A 16,639-nucleotide genomic window follows, 5' to 3' on the forward strand; every position below is an offset into this window, starting at 1 on the left:
AAAAACCCAGCAGTGTTGCAGTTCTTGACACACTCAAACCGGTGTGCCTGGCACCTACTACCATACCCCGTTCAAAGGCACTTAAATATTTTGTCTTGCCCATTCACCCTCTGAATGGCACAATCCATGTCTCAATTGTCTCAAGGCTTAAAAATCCTTCTTTAACCTGTCTCCTCATCTACACTGATTGATGTGGATTTAGCAAGTGACATCAATAAGGGATCATAGCTTTCACATGGATTCACCTGGTCAGTCTATGTCATGGAAAGAGCAGGTGTTCTTAATGTTTTGTACACTCAGTGGACAGTACATTGATTCAACAACAAAAAAGATGGAGTATTACTGACCAACCTTAAGTCAACCTATATTTACCCTCACCCATTCTTCATCAATTTGGCACCCATTTTTAGCACAGCACAATGCTATCAATTTAATATGGGCTCCAGCTTTTAGCTCACTGAGCCTCTCGCTCAGTGCTCAAACTGGATTGATGGAGCCTCACATTAGCTAGAGTGCTTTTACAGGTGCTTCTGTTCTGCAGTAAATTGCAGCTTCAGAGGTTCAATAGAAGGTGACTGATAAGGACAGGGATGCCCATGGACTTCTGAGGTCAAAAGATCAGGCTGATACTGTGATGTGGGATCAATGCAGAATATGAACATTCCCTCTGGGGCCAGGTTTTCCCAGCTGCAGGCATGAAGGAGCCGTTTAATAGCTATTCTTTATAATATCGGATATGTATTCGTGGATCTAAAAATCTGTATAAATTGTGGTTATAATAGGTTGATGTATTACTTTATCAGATAAATATGTGCATGATTCTGCCAAAGTCTGACGTCTTTTCCCACAACATAGATACACTCCTTTTTTTCTTCCTTTGTTCATACCGTTCTATTCTATTAAACATCTCCTCAAAATCATTTTTTTTTATCTCAGTAAATTCAGGATATGAATTGAAAGACCAATTATTTAAATATTGTACCGTATTTATCTTCAATTAGGATTTGAATTATTTCATTGGAATTTCAACCCTTCCTGATGTGACACAAACTGACGCACAGGGGCACTCAAATATGGAGGAAAAAACAGAACCAAACATATTCTGCAGATTGGATATACTGTACATGTATGATGGGTCTGCCATGATCGACGTTGTGTGACATGCATGTTTATGTGAGCATCGTGTGAAGTACACCGTGGGTGCAAGTCAAGACCAACCTTTTAACAAATATTTATGTGGGTAGAATTATCAGATGCAGGCCAAAAAAACATTGTCTGGTTGTCTTTATAGGTTTATTTATTCCAAACTATCCTAACCCCTCTACTCAGACAGTGCGCAGCTCTGTACTTTATTCAGTAATGTTGTCAAATCAAAGGCAGGAATAGTGCAGCCAGCTGTAAAACCAATGTAGGTCATTCCAACGTTCTTAGAACTAATATACATTTTATTTCATGATTAGATCTCCTTTGTACACATTTCTTAAAATATGAGATAGACATTGACACGATATTCATGAATTATTAAAAATGATTGGCCCACTGCCAAGCAAGAATTAATTACATTTTCCATCCATGTAGGTTATATATGGGCCTATAATGATTACCGATTAAAATACACTTCAAAGGACGTGATATTTGACACAAATTAAGATACGTTTACCACACTTTATTAGTCTACGATTGTTTAAGTTGTTACAATACTTACAAGTATTTAAAGTTTGGATTTGGAATTTGCTTTAATGATTTCTAAATTACCATCACTTGTTAATGTATAACTTATTTAAATGGATGTGTTTAACTAACCGGATAGCCAATTGCAATTAGTATGGCTTGTGGTGAATTCTTGATTGCAGGCAATACATAGGCTACTGTATCGCCTAACACTATAATATAGCCTAACAATATAATAGTAGGCTACAACATCTGCCGTTAATATAACGATATATCCTCTTCTCCACACGAGTTCTTTGAGAAGAATTGCCGTAAGGGGACCATTTAAACCTCAGTAAAGGAGGAAACACAACCGATAGCCAACTGTGACTGACCTCCCACAAACATATCTTAATCTGTAGTTTCCCAGATGGCCTACCAAACAAAAAGAGTCACACATAATTGGATACAGTGGCAAGATAACACCGGCGAGTCGGAAACAGAATTGCATTGTAATACACATGTGCACAAGCGACCAAATAGCCTTCCGTTATATGATTGAGCATCTTACCTTCAGCGCCTATGTCCGTCATCATTGCAAAGAGAACCATCATAACGACTTTGTAATCTCGTGCCGCACTCATGCTTCCTTTCAGTAGCGGTCCTCTGCTAACAGAAAAGAATGTCCTTGGGATCAACACTTTTCCTTAAAACGAAATAGAGACTGCTCGTGCTCTGCAAAAGCCACTTGCCGTGAGACCTCGGGATCGCACACTGCGCAGCACAGGTGCTCCACACTTATGAGAGCTATGCCCTGGTGTCGTTATCAGCTGATAGACAGAGACTGTTCAATTCCAACGCTCACTAAGTCGATTTCTCGTTGGGTATGCCGTTCTCTTTCTTCAAATCAGCTCACCATCGTCGTTTCAGCACCGCGGAAAGCTCCTAGCGACAGCAACTGGAACAACTGAATTCAGCACTGTGGAAAGTTTGTATCGTTACCGTATATAATGTAATACTGCCCTCATGTAAATGACCTTCGTATGACAATGTCTGTGTTTAGTTCCTTAACTTTGATAACAACATCAATAGACACATCGATTACAGCCGTTTCCAATCCATTACAAACTCACTAGCAATTATTGTGAACGCTAACAGTCTTGTTAACAGGCACGATGCAGCACTAGCATTGCAATGAAAACATCATATTGCTCCTACACGTAGAACTGTAAATAGGTTGCTTATGTTATTAGTGGAAAAGTATTTGGAGTTTCAAGACAAACAACTCGAAAAATAAACATTTCACTATAATCACTCCTTTAACACTTTTATGTCTGGATTATTATACCAAAATACAAAAACATTTTGGAAAAGAAAATATAAAATCTTGAAAAACATATTTTACAGATGTTACCTATACAGTGAGTTATTTATCATTAGCATGTTGCACTCTGGAAATAGCTAAATCTGCACAAGAAAGAGAGCAACACTTTCAAATCAAACATGGCAGTAGACAGAGGGGTTTATGGACATAATATAGAATTGTTAAGTGATGCTGCCAGTGCTAAGATATTGTGAATGGTATTGATTGAATGGTAATGCAGGTCGCCTCTCCACTGTGTGTTTCCTCTTGGAGTGTATCGGTTTCTGAGGGGACGTGCTTTCTTTCTCCTGAAACCTCTTTGCTGTTTGTGGGACCACACACTGGGTGCACTGGCTCAGATTCATGACCATTCAAAGCCTGTTAATGAAACTGGTAATTATGGCTAAATAGAGGGAAATCATTTGAAGACTTTAATCTCTAAAACTCTTGATGTGTAGTAGTCTTGCCTCACATCGGATTTGTTTTTCCATGCTTTTTGTGTGTGTGTGTGTGTGTGTGTGTGTGTGTGTGTGTGTGTGTGTGTGTGTGTGTGTGTGTGTGTGTGTGTTGTATTTTGTAGATTTTGTGTATGCAGGGCTCCCTTGCGAAAGAGAACTTGGCCAATAACTGAAAGGTCGCTGGTTCAAATCCCCAAGCTGACTAAGTGAAAATAAAATAATATGTTGATGTGCCCATGAGCAAGGCAATTAACCCTGATTGACCCTGTAAGTCGCCCTGGATAAGTGTCTGACAGAAGACATTAATGTAAAATAGGTATGCCTTGCTTTACTACAACTGAGAGTGATGAGCACTGAACAAGAGTGGTCCCACTGTGCTGACACAGAGCAGACTCTGGGTAACTGGTCTCACTGGCTACATCACTGGCTGTATCTGAATGGTACCTTACTCACTATATAATGCACTAGTTTAATCCAGAGCCCATAGGGTTATGTCCAAAGGAGTACACTACATAGGGAATAGGGTGCCATTTCAGTCACAACTACTGTCTTAGTTTGCAGTTCTGATGCACCTTAGTTCTGGTTCCGTCCTCCCAGCATGTTGACCCTCAGCTATCGATTGTCTCACCATGAGAATGATGTCAACAACATTGTGTGGTATGGTGTTTTTACTGAGACAACATTAGAATCCAAACAAACAAATGTATGCTGTGTCTCAAAGTAGCCTCTGGCATAGAAACTAGGCTTAAATTCTCAATGCTGGCCTTGTATACAAAATAAACTATAAGGATTCACACACACACACGCAAGCACGCACGCTCGCACACGCACACACACTGTAAACAAATATGGTCATGCATACTCAAATATTACGAATATGTTTCGAATCAAAAGACGACTCCATGAATAATTGCATTCATACTGCCTTAAAATTATGCAGAAGAGTGATATCTTATTTCATAGCATCTGATACATGTAAATACTGTAGGTTCTACAATCCTTTCCTGTATGAGGCTTCTTCCACAAAAAGAGTTGTCTCTTTGTCAATTTGTGTAATGTCTTGAGGAATCTAATAAGCCCAAGATCGCATTGTGCCAGTTATGGTTTAGCTCTGCTCAGGGAATTAGCTGTCTTTAGATGTTGCTCTGCTCTGGTTCTGCTGAAATCCTACGCTCTCCCTCATTTCCTCTCCATTCAGAGTCTGCCAATCACACTGTCACTTACTGTCCCAGCGTAGACAGCAGCTATTGGAACAGCAAATCAAATCAGTCAAATACATACACTGTAAGCTCTTCATTGATGAAAGGCTGCAAAAGGCTAGGAGTGAGAAACCGTACATATCCAAGGTTTTGGACTTGATTGCTTTTTAGATCATAGGGTTGACCTACGACTGGGTGACCAACTACAAAAGTAGGCCTTGTGTTATATTATCCAATAAATAAATCAGATCCTTATACTCCCTCCTGCAAGTAACACTAATTATCTCACCTCATTGGCTACACATTATTTAATTAAATGCAAAATGAGAGTAATCTAAGTAATACTGGCTCTAAATACCTCCTCTCCCCCTACCCTCCCCCAATCCTCCCCTCCCTTCCTCCTCTCCCCCTACCCTCCCCCACTCCTCCCTTCCCTTCCTCCCTTCCTCCTCTCCCCCTCCCCCTCCCCCCCCCTCCCCTCCCTCCCTCCCTCCCCCCTTCCCTCCCCCACTCCCTTCCCTTCCTCCCTTCCTCCTCTCCCCCTCCCCTCCCCCACTCCTCCCCTCCCTCCCTTCCTCCCCCCCCACCCCCTTCTCCCTCCCTCCTCCTCTCCCCCACCCCCCCCACTCCTCCCCTCCCTTCCTCCTCTCCACCCCATCCCCCTTCCTCCTCCCCCCATCCCCACTCCCTTCCTCCTCTCCACCCCCCACCCCCACCCCCCCTCCTCCCCTCCCTCCCTTCCTCCACCCCCACTTCTCCCCATCCCTCCCCCTACCCACCCCCACTCCTCCCTTCCCTTCCTCCACTCCAACCCCACCCCCACTTCTCCCCTTCCCTCCCCCTCATCCCCTCTTCCCTTCCTCCTATATTAAAGCATCTCTCCACCTTCAGGGGCTTATTTGTCTTAATAAGGAAAAGTGTCCTTGCCAGCTCTATTAGACATCCATCCCCTGAATTCATTTCCATTCTGCCCCAAGGATAGATCCCCAGGCGCTTCCTTCCTGATGAAGATATTCTGTCTGCACAGCCTGTCTGGTACAACAAGGGAATAAGGGAAAAAGAGATAAAAAGCAATCTAATCAAGGTTTTATTCAGCATGATATGCTATGTGGTATACATAACTAGTTTTCTTTATGCCTCAATACAGACACGTTCTGCTTGCTAAGTGGAATACGAAGTCTGTACACAATATATCAAGGTGAGACAGAGGGAATCATTCGGGTTTTGAGATATCGATGTTTCTGGTCATAGTGTAACGGTTCTCTTGTGGTGAAGGAGAGTCGGACCAAAATGCGGCGTGTAGATTGCGATCCATGTTTAATCAACAAATGTAAAAACACGAATCAATACAAACACTACAAAACAAAGAACGTAACGAAAACCGAAACAGTCCTATCTGGTGCAAACACAGAGACAGGAACAATCATCCACAAACACACAGTGAAACCCAGGCTACCTAAATATGGTTCCCAATCAGAGACAATGACTAACACCTGCCTCTGATTGAGAACCATATCAGGCCAGACATAGAAATAGACAAACTAGACATGAAACATAGAATGCCCACCCAGATCACGTCCTGACCAACACTAAAACAAGGAAAACACATACGAGCGATGGTCAGAACGTGACACATAGAATATCATGTATCAATTGCTTTTGTTATGTTGTTCATTAGCTAGAAATAGATTATAAAATAACAACTTTAAAGGGACATAATCCAACAATTCGTATGCTATATCCACAGCTAGTTTTTAATCCATTAAGAATTTCCGCTGTTTGAAAATTCCAACTATGCTCTGCTCAGTGGACAGTGCCCTGCTTCCCCTCTCTCAGTGCGAGGTAGACTGACTGCACCTTGACCAGGTGTGACCGGCATACCCAAGACTCCCCTCACCAACCTTGTTGTCACACTGCTATTACTCAAGAGAGAGGAGCTGTCTGGAGTCCCCTGTCTCTGATCTAGTGTTGGAAAAAGAAGGAAAAGACACAAGGCCCCAGACACAGATCCTCATCCTCTGGCTCTCCTCCTTCCACCACCCCCACCTCCACCCTCCTTCCCCAGGGACACATTCCTCTCCCCCCACCCCCACCTCCATCCTCCTTCCCCAGGGACACATTCCTCTCCCCCACCCCACCTCCACCCTCCTTCCACAGGGACACATTCATCTCCACCACCACCACCTCCACCCTCCTTCCCTGGGGACACATTACTCTCCACCACCACCACCTCCACCCTCCTTCCCCAGGGACGCATTCCTCTCCACCACCCCCACCTCCACCCTCCCTCCCTGGGGACACATTCCTCACCACCACCCCCTTCTCCACCCTCCTTCCCCAGGCACACATTCATCTCCACCACCCCCACCTCCACCCTCACCACCTCCACCCTCCTTCCCTGGGGACACATTACTCTCCACCACCACCACCTCCACCCTCCTTCCCCAGGGACGCATTCCTCTCCACCACCCCCACCTCCACCCTCCCTCCCTGGGGACACATTCCTCACCACCACCCCCTTCTCCACCCTCCTTCCCCAGGCACACATTCATCTCCACCACCCCCACCTCCACCCTCCTTCCCTGGGGACACATTCTTCTCGCCACCACCACCTCTACCCTACTTCCCCAGGCACACATTCATCTCCACCTCCCCCACCATTTGGTGCCAGTATTACTTGGATTATTTTATTTTTTATTTTGAATGTAATGTAATGTCACGCCTTGGTCTTAGTATTTTGTGTTTTCTTTAATTATTTGTTCAGGCCAGGGTGTGACATGGGTTTATTGTGTTGTCGTATTGGCGTTTTTGTAGGCATTGGGATTGTGGCTGATTAGGGGTGTGTCTAGCATAGGCTTGGCTGCCTGAGGCGGTTCTCAATCAGAGTCAGGTGATTCTCGTTGTCTCTGATTGGGAACCATATTTAGGTAGCCTGGGTTTTACTGTGTATTTTGTGGGTGATTGTTCCTGTCTCTGTGTAGTGTTCACCAGATAGGTTTTCACGTTTCGTTTGTTGTTTTTGTATTTATTTAGTTATTTCATGTATCACTATTTTTTCATTAAAGAACATGAGTAACCACCACGCTGCATTTTGGTCCAACTCTCCTTCAACAGACAAACGCCGTTACAGAATCACCCACCACACCCGGACCGAGCGGCGTGGTAACAGGCAGCGACAGCAGGAGCAGCGAAAGGAGGAATGGACATGGGAAGACGTGTTGGATGGCAAAGGTTGTTACACTTGGGAGGAGATACTGGCCGGAAGAGATCGCCTCCCATGGGAACAGGTGTAGGCATTTAGGAGAGCAGAGGCAGCCGGAGATAAGAGCCGACGATACGAGGGAACACGGTTGGCAAGGAAGCCCGAAAAGCAGCCCCAAAAATGTATTGGGGGCTCAGGGAGAGAGCGGCAGAGTCAGGAGTCAGACCTGAGCCAACTCTCCCTGTTAATCGTGAGGAGCAGCGATCAAAGGACTTCTGGACTTGGGAAGAGATATTGGATGGAAAAGGACCCTGGGCACAGCCTGGTGAATATCGACGCCCCAAAGAAGAACTGGAGGCGGCGAGAGCGGAGAGGCGCTGGTATGAATAGGCATCACGGCGACGCGGATGGAAGCCTGAGAGTCACCCCCAAAAATGTATTGGGGGCTCACAGGGAGTATGGCGATGCCAGGTAGGAGACCTGCGCAAACTCCCTGTGCTTACCGGGGGCTAAAGAGACCGGGCAGGCACCATGTGTTATGCTAGTGAGCGCACGGTGTCTCCAGTGCGGGTGCATAGCCCGGTAAGGTACATACCAGCTCTTCGTATTAGCCGGGCTAGAGTGGGCATCGAGCCAAGTAAGATTGGGCAGGCTCGGTGCTCAAGAGCTCCAGTGCGCCTGCACGGTCCGGTCTATCCAGAGCCACCTCCACACACCAGTCCTCCGGTAGCAGCTCCCCGCACCAGGCTTCCTGTGCGTGTCCTCGATCCAGTACCACCAGTTCCAGCACCACGCACCAGGCCTTCAGTGCGCCTCGCCTGTTCAGCACAGCCAGAGCCTTCCTTCCCTCCAGCGCTGCCGGAGCCTCCCGCCTGTTCAGCACAGCCAGAGCCATCCTTCTCTCTAGCGCTGTCAGAGCCTCCCGCCTGTTCAGCGCAGCCAGCGTTTTCCTCCTCTCCTGCGCTGTCGGAGTCTCCCGCCTGTTCAGCGCTTCCAGAGCCTTCCTCCTCTACAGCGCTGCCGGAGCCTCCTGCCTGTTCAACGCAGCCAGAGCTGCCAGTCTGCATGGAGCAGCCAGAGTTGCCAGTCTATATGGAGCAGCCAGAGCTGTCAGTCTGCATGGAGCTGCCAGTCTGCATGGAGCTGCCAGTCTGCATAGAGCAGCCAGAGCTGCCAGTCTGCATGGAGCAGCCTGAGCTGCCAGTCTGCATAGAGCTGCCAGTCTGCATGGAGCTGCCAGAGCTGCCAGTCTGCATAGAGCTGCCAGTCTGCATGGAGCTGCCAGTCAGTCTGCATAGAGCAGCCAGAGCTGCCAGTCTGCATGGAGCAGCCTGAGCTGCCAGTCTGCATAGAGCAGCCAGAGATGCCAGTCTGCATGGAGCTGCCAGAGCTGCCAGTCTGCATGGAGCTGCCAGTCTGCATGGAGCTGCCAGTCTGCATGGAGCAGCCAGAGCTGCCAGTCTGCATGGAGCAGCCAGAGATGCCAGTCTGCATGGAGCAGCCAGAGATGTCAGTCTGCATGGAGCAGCCAGAGCTGTCAGTCTGCATGGAGCAGCCAGAGCTGCCAGTCTGCATGGAGCAGCCTGAGCTGTCAGTCTGCATGGAGCAGCCAGAGCTGCCAGTCTGCATGGAGCAGCCTGAGCTGTCAGTCTGCATGGAACAGCCTGAGCTGCCAGTTTGCATGGAGCAGCCAGAGCTGTCAGTCTGCACAAAGCTACCAGTCTGCATGGAGCAGCCAGAGCTGTCAGTCTGCATGGAGCAGCCAGAGCTGCCAGTCTGCATGGAGAAGCCAGAGTTGTCAATCTGCATGGAGCAGCCAGAGTTGCCAATCTGCATGGAGCAGCCAGAGTTGCCAATCTACATGGAGCAGCCAGAGCTGTCAGTCTGCATGGAGCAGCCAGAGCAGCTAGATCTGCCAGTCAGCCATGATCTTCCAGATCTGCCAGTCAACCAGACTCTTCCAGATCTGCCAGTCAACCAGACTCTTCCAGATCCGCCAGCCAGCCAGGATCTGCCGGAGCCAACTACCTGCCTGAGCTTCATCTCAGTACTGGGCTTCCTCTCAGTACTGGGCTTCCCCTCAGTACTGGGCTTCCCCTCAGTCCCGGGCTGCCCCTCAGTCCCGGGCTGCCCCTCAGTCCCGAGCTTCCCCTCAGTCCCGAGCTTCCCCTCAGTCACGAGTTGCCCCTCAGTCCAGTGGGGTTCTGGGTGAGGACTACGAGGTCATGGTCGGCGGCGAGGGTGGACTATCCCAGGACGCAAGGGGGAGGAACTAAGACATTTATGGAGTGGGGTCCACGTCCCAAGCCGGAGCCGGAGCCGCCACCATGGACAGACACCCACCCGGACCCTCCCTATGGTTTTGAGGGGGGGGGGGGCTCTGTCACGCCTTGGTCTTAGTATTTAGTGTTTTCTTCAATTATTTGTTCAGGCCAGGGTGTGACATGGGTTTATTGTGTTGTCGTATTGGCGTTTTTGTAGGCATTGGGATTGTGGCTGATTAGGGGTGTGTCTAGCATAGGCTTGGCTGCCTGAGGCGGTTCTCAATCAGAGTCAGGTGATTCTCGTTGTCTCTGATTGGGAACCATATTTAGGTAGCCTGGGTTTTACTGTGTATTTTGTGAGTGATTGTTCCTGTCTCTGTGTAGTGTTCACCAGATAGGTTTTCACGTTTCGTTTGTTGTTTTTGTATTTATTTAGTTATTTCATGTATCACTATTTTTTCATTAAAGAACATGAGTAACCACCACGCTGCATTTTGGTCCGACTCTCCTTCAAAGTTTTGACAATCTCTTCAGGTGAGCCGGTAATCTCCTTGAACTGAAAGCATCCCAGATGCCAAAAAAGTCTCACTATGATGTGACGAAAAAAATCGAACAAAACCCTCTGCTTTAGCTGACTGGTGTTTCAAACAGCATAACACATCATATAATATGACTTCCTTAAAATGATGCACAAACTGTTGCACATCTTGTCAAGGCATAGGGCACTCTACCAGGTAAAGTCCTGAAAGTTGTCAACAGACTCATTGCTCTACACATCTTCACATCTTCCTGCTTTCTCAGACCAGCAGTTTTATTGTCACTGTGCACTGCAGAGCCTACAGCAAATCTGATCTGCACTGAAATTCCTCATCTCCAAATAAAAGCTAAAGGGCAAAGTTCATCTGTACTGTCCTGGACACAGCTTGGGGGTAAAACCACCACACAGAGAAGTCACTTTGAGTACAGTTTCACTCATTTTGGAGAACAGTGTTCAAGGGGACTTTTAAGTGGACCCAGTGGATCCTCAGATCAAGTCCACTACAGAAGAAGAAGCAGCTCACTGGCATTCACTATAACAAGTGTTATTATGTAACTTTCTATGAGATTTAAGGTTGTACAAAATGGATGGATTTCAATACAATGTGTGTAACATGAACATAGTCTTACCATTCTTGACACCAAATTCCATTGAACAGTAGATGTTACCTATGTAAGTTACTAAATATAAAACAATCCTTTGTAGGTTGATTCTAGCCTTGGTCCCCCTGTGTTTTTCATTAGTGAATCTATGCATGTCTGGCGGCTCCAGAGGGAGAGATATCGACAGCTGTCCCTACCTCCCACGTTGAGACACAGGCTACCCAGAGATGTGTTATTTAATGATGGCGTGTGCACTATTCCTGGAAGAAATGTCATAAATGCAGGGTTGAAACGCCTGGCTTAATAAATATTACAAATATTTGTCAACAACATATTCCACCAAATAGCTACAGTTGAAGTCGGAAGTACACATACACCTTCGTAAAATACATTTAAACTCAGGTTTTCACAATTCCTGACTTTTAATCCTAGGAAAAATTCCCTGTCCTAGGCCAGTTAGGATCACCACTTAATTTTATGAATGTGAAATGTCAGAATAATAGTCAAAAGATTGATTTATTTCCGCTTTTATTTCTTACATCACATTCCCAGTGGGTCGTAAGTTTACATACACTCAATTAGTATTTGGTAGCATTACCTTTTAACTTGGGTCAAACGTTTCGGGTAGCCTTCCACAAGCCTCCGACAATAAGTTGGGTGAATTTTAGCCCGTTCCTCCTGACAGAGCTGGTGTAACTGAGTCAGGTTTGTAGGCCTTCTTGCTCAAACAAGCTTTTTCAGTTCTGCCCACACATTTTCTATAGGATTGAGGTCAGGGCTTTGTGATGGTCACTCCAATACCTTGACTTTGTTGTCCTTAAGCCATTTGGCCACAACTTTGGAAGTATGCTTTGGGTCATTGTCCATTTGGAAGACCCATTTGCGACCAAGCTTTAAATACCTGACTGATGTCTTGAGATGTTGCTTCAATATATTCACATAATTTTCCTCCCTCATGATGCCATCTATTTTGTGAAGTGCACCAGTCCCTCCTGCAGCAAAGCACACCCACAACATGATGCTGCCACCCCCCTGCTTCACGGTTGGGATGGTGTTCTTTGGCTTGCAAGCCTCCCCCTTTTTCCTCCAAACAGTTCTATATTTGTTTCATCAGACCAGAGGACATTTCTCCAAAAAGTACAATATTTGTCCCCATGTGCAGTTGCAAACCGTAGTCTGGATTTTTTTATGGCGGTTTTGGAGCAGTGGCTTCTTCCTTGCTAAGCGGCATTTCAGGCTATGTCGATATAGGACTCGTTTTACTGTGGATATGGATAATTTTGTACCTGTTTCCTCCAGCATCTTCACAGGGTCCTTTGCTGTTGTTCTGGTTGATTTGCACTTTTGCCACCAAAGTACGTTCATCTCTAGGAGACCGAACGTGTCTCCTTCCTGATGGCTGCGTGGTTCCATGGTGTTTATACTTGCGTACTATTGTTTGTACAGATGAACGTGGTACCTTCAGGCATTTGGAAATTGCTCCCAAGGATGAACCAGACTTGTGGTGGTCTACAATTTATTTTCTGATTTCTTGTGATTTTCCCATGATGTCAAGCAAAGAGGCACTGAGTTTGAAGGTAGACCTTGAAATACATCCACAGGTGCACCTCCAATTGACTCAAATGATGTCAATTAGCCTATCAGAAGCTTCTAAAGCCATTATATAATTTTCTGAAATTTTCCAAGCTGTTTAAAGGCACAGTCAACTTAGTGTTAAAGGCTACATAGTATATGTAAACTTCTGACCCACTGGAATTGTGATACAGTGAATGATAAGTGAAATAATCTGTCTGTAAACAATTGTTGGAAAAATGACTTGTGTCATGCACAAAGTAGATGTCCTAATCGACTTGCCAAAACTATAGTTTGTTAACAAAAAATTTGTGGAGTGGTTGAAAAACAAGTTTTAATGACTCCAACCTAAGTGTATGTAAACTTCCGACTTCAACTGTATATGGCAGATCACTGGTTTTATAATTCAAGGTTACACATTAACACGTGGACTCATAAATGCACCCACATGCACACACATGCACACACACATGTATGCTCACACACACACACACATGAAAATGTACATACCCACACGCACACACACACACACGCATGCACACCCACACGCATGCACACCCACACACACGCACACGCACACACACACGCACGCACGCGCACACGCACACACACACACACACACACACACACACACACACACACACACACACGCACGCACGCGCACACGCACACACACACACACACACACACACACACATATTACCACTTATCCAAGAGTGCACTCCAGAAGTGAAGGTAATCCCGTTCTCCCTCCCTCACTAGATGTGCATCAAAGACCAGCCATTAAATTGTCAGAAATAGGGCCATGGAGAGACGGAACATCCGCCATCTAATCCTAAACCCATCCATGTACAGAGGAGAGGGGCAATCCAGTGGAATCATTAGCCCAACGTAGACATACAGTAGGGGGAAGGGGGAATGATTTGGGTCAAACAGAACAGATTTATTCTGGGAGAAATGTAAAACATTTGCTCTTATGGTGCACCATCACATAGGCTATAAGACCCCAGTTTTGTGTTTACATTCCCTTGCCTCTACTGGCACAGCTCCCAGCTGAAAGATACTCAGTCTGTGAGGCAGAGGGGGGTAAGCGCAAACTATTTATTATTCATGGACTTCAGTTATTCATTAGACAGACCTGAGCCTTCCCCTGTAATGGCATGGGCAATCATGAATATTTACACCAGGTACTTTATATTTAAACATGACTTGGTATAAATAGCTGGCCGTAAATGCCAGGTAAATAGCACTAGAATGGTACTAAAAGGTTCTGCCTTGTACGGAATTTTATTTTCAAGCTTGACCTTTTCCAATATGGAGCTGTCCTACATCTTGTTTTCCGGGTGACAATCTATCCAGGTGACCAAAGAGCGAAAATGAGGAGAAGTCTAGAAGCATGACAGTAGCCATACATTAAACATTTAGACCTAGCACCAAAAGTCTACCAAGCATTGATATTTTTTGTCTAAACTGTAAAGGTCGCAAAAAGCCTGCAAATTTTCTCCGGAAACTTCTAAGTGGAAAATGTAAACAGAGCTTACGTAATAGAGTAGCTCCCAACATCAAAGAAATGTTGAATGCAAATCTTTTTCCCTTGAGTCACTAAAACTTTTGCAACAACATCATTCTTATCCATTCAAACAGTTCCTGATGTTGAGACATGGTAATGTTCCCTAGAATGTCCTGACACTGCAGTTTGATATGCTGCTAGCTGCAGGCAGAGCAGAAAGGGGAGCAGACTTTACAAAGTAAAGAGGTAAATGCCGTTCATCATTTTACAGCAGGGGGTGTTTCGCTGTGTCTCAGCGGCACTCTTCTGCCATGCACTCGCAGGGAGTAAACTTTCACTGCCGGCAGATGGGGATTTCAGTGTCTCGATAAGGCTTTCCAGTCGTAAACAACACAATGTCTCTCCACAGAGTTTAGCCGTCTAGCTGGTCTCTGGCTGGGGAATAAGGCTTGGCTGGGAACTATCATGACGACCAGCGATGCCGCCATGAGCAGGCGATGGTCACATGATCAGGACACACATGCCTCAACATTAAATAATAGCAGACACAGGTAATCTGGAATTGTACATTAACCATGTGGTTAAAGGATTAGAGTGTAAATAGGGTTAAATGCAGATGGCTCATGAAAACCTTGTCTGTCTAAATATACTGTAATGTCAGCAAGTCTCATCAAAAAACATGAAAGATTTTTAGTCAATCTTTTAATCATTCTAGCAACAATCCAGTGGGGTGTGACAGACATAAAGAGGAAGGATGTGCTCTCTGTTTGGTTAATTAGGTGTGATATGGCAGCCCAGAGTCTGTGGGGGGGCTCACCCTTCAACTGTGCATGACAGGGCAGAACAGTGGGGCGTGACCAGCTGACCCTCTGCAGGCCTGATGTACCACAGGACCCATCTGCTCAGCCTGCTGTCCTGCCCACTGTCCACGCCACAGACCATAACCCTGTTTTTTACTTATTTTATTTCACCTTTATTTAACCAGGTAGGCAAGTTGAGAACAAGTTCTCATTTACAATTGCGACCTGGCCAAGATAAAGCAAAGCAGTTCGACACATACAACAACACAGAGTTACACATGGAGTAAAACAAACATACAGTCAATAATACAGTAGAAAAATAAGTCTATATACAATGTGAGCAAATGAGGTGAGATAAGAGAGGTAAAGGCAACAAAAAAAAGGCCATGTTGGCGTAGTAAATACAATATAGCGAGTAAAACACTGGAATGGTAGCTTTGCAGTGGAAGAATGTGCACGGTAGAGATAGAAATAATGGGGTGCAAAGGAGCAAAATAAATAAATACAGTAGGGGGAGAGGTAGTTGTTTGGGCTAAATTATAGATGGGCTATGTACAGGTGCAGTAATATGTGAGCTGCTCTGACAGCTGATGCTTAAAGCTAGTGAGGGAGATACAGTGGGGCAAAAAAGTATTTAGTCAGCCACCAATTGTGCAAGTTCTCCCACTTAAAAAGATGAGAGAGGCCTGTAATTTTCATCATAGGTACACTTCACCTATGACAGACAAAATGAGAAAAAAATCCAGAAAATCACATTGTAGGATTTTTAATGAATTTATTTGCAAATTATGGTGGAACATAAGTATTTGGTCACCTACAAACAAGCAAGATTTCTGGCTCTCACAGACCTGTAACTTCTTCTTTAAGAGGCTCCTCTGTCACTCGTTACCTGTATTAATGGCACCTGTTTGAACTTGTTATCAGTATAAAAGACACCTGTCCACAACCTCAAACAGTCACACTCCAAACTCAACTATGGCCAAGACCAAAGAGCTGAAAAAGGACACCAGAAACAAAATTGTAGACCTGCACCAGGCTGTGAAGACTGAATCTGCAATAGGTAAGCAGCTTGGTTTGAAGAAATCAACTGTGGGAGCAATTATTAGGAAATGGAAGACATACAAGACCACTGATAATCTCCCTCGATCTGGGGCTCCACGCAAGATCTCACCCCGTGGGGTCAAAATGATCACAAGAACGGTGAGCAAAAATCCCAGAACCACACGGGGGACCTAGTGAATGACCTGCAGAGAGCTGGGACCAAAGTAACAAAGCCTACCATCAGTAACACACTACGCCGCCAGGGACTCAAATCCTGCAGTGCCAGACGTGTTCCCCTGCTTAAGCCAGTACATGTCCAGGCACGTCTGAAGTTTGCTAGAGAGCATTTGGATGATCCAGAAGAAGATTGGGAGAATGTCATATGGTCAGATGAAACCAAAATAGAACTTTTTGGTAAAAACTCAACTCGTCGTGTTTGG

The 16,639-nt window shown here is 45.6% G+C and overlaps 1 protein-coding gene across 3 annotated transcripts in view; it reads right to left on the minus strand.

The window, feature by feature from the left end:
- The window catches only part of LOC112267439 (seizure protein 6 homolog), a 127,296-nt gene extending 124,664 nt beyond the window's left edge, over window positions 1-2,632 (minus strand). For all 3 annotated transcript variants that reach the window (XM_042297508.1, XM_042297507.1, XM_042297506.1), the window contains exon 1: window positions 2,222-2,632. In XM_042297508.1, coding sequence (XP_042153442.1) covers window positions 2,222-2,294 — 73 coding nt within the window. In that variant the 5' untranslated portion in view covers window positions 2,295-2,632. The remainder of the gene's footprint in view (window positions 1-2,221) is intronic.
- Window positions 2,633-16,639: the final 14,007 nt, after the last annotated feature.

The sequence above is a fragment of the Oncorhynchus tshawytscha genome, linkage group LG14, assembly GCF_018296145.1.
Source record: "Oncorhynchus tshawytscha isolate Ot180627B linkage group LG14, Otsh_v2.0, whole genome shotgun sequence".
NCBI lineage: Eukaryota > Metazoa > Chordata > Actinopteri > Salmoniformes > Salmonidae > Oncorhynchus > Oncorhynchus tshawytscha.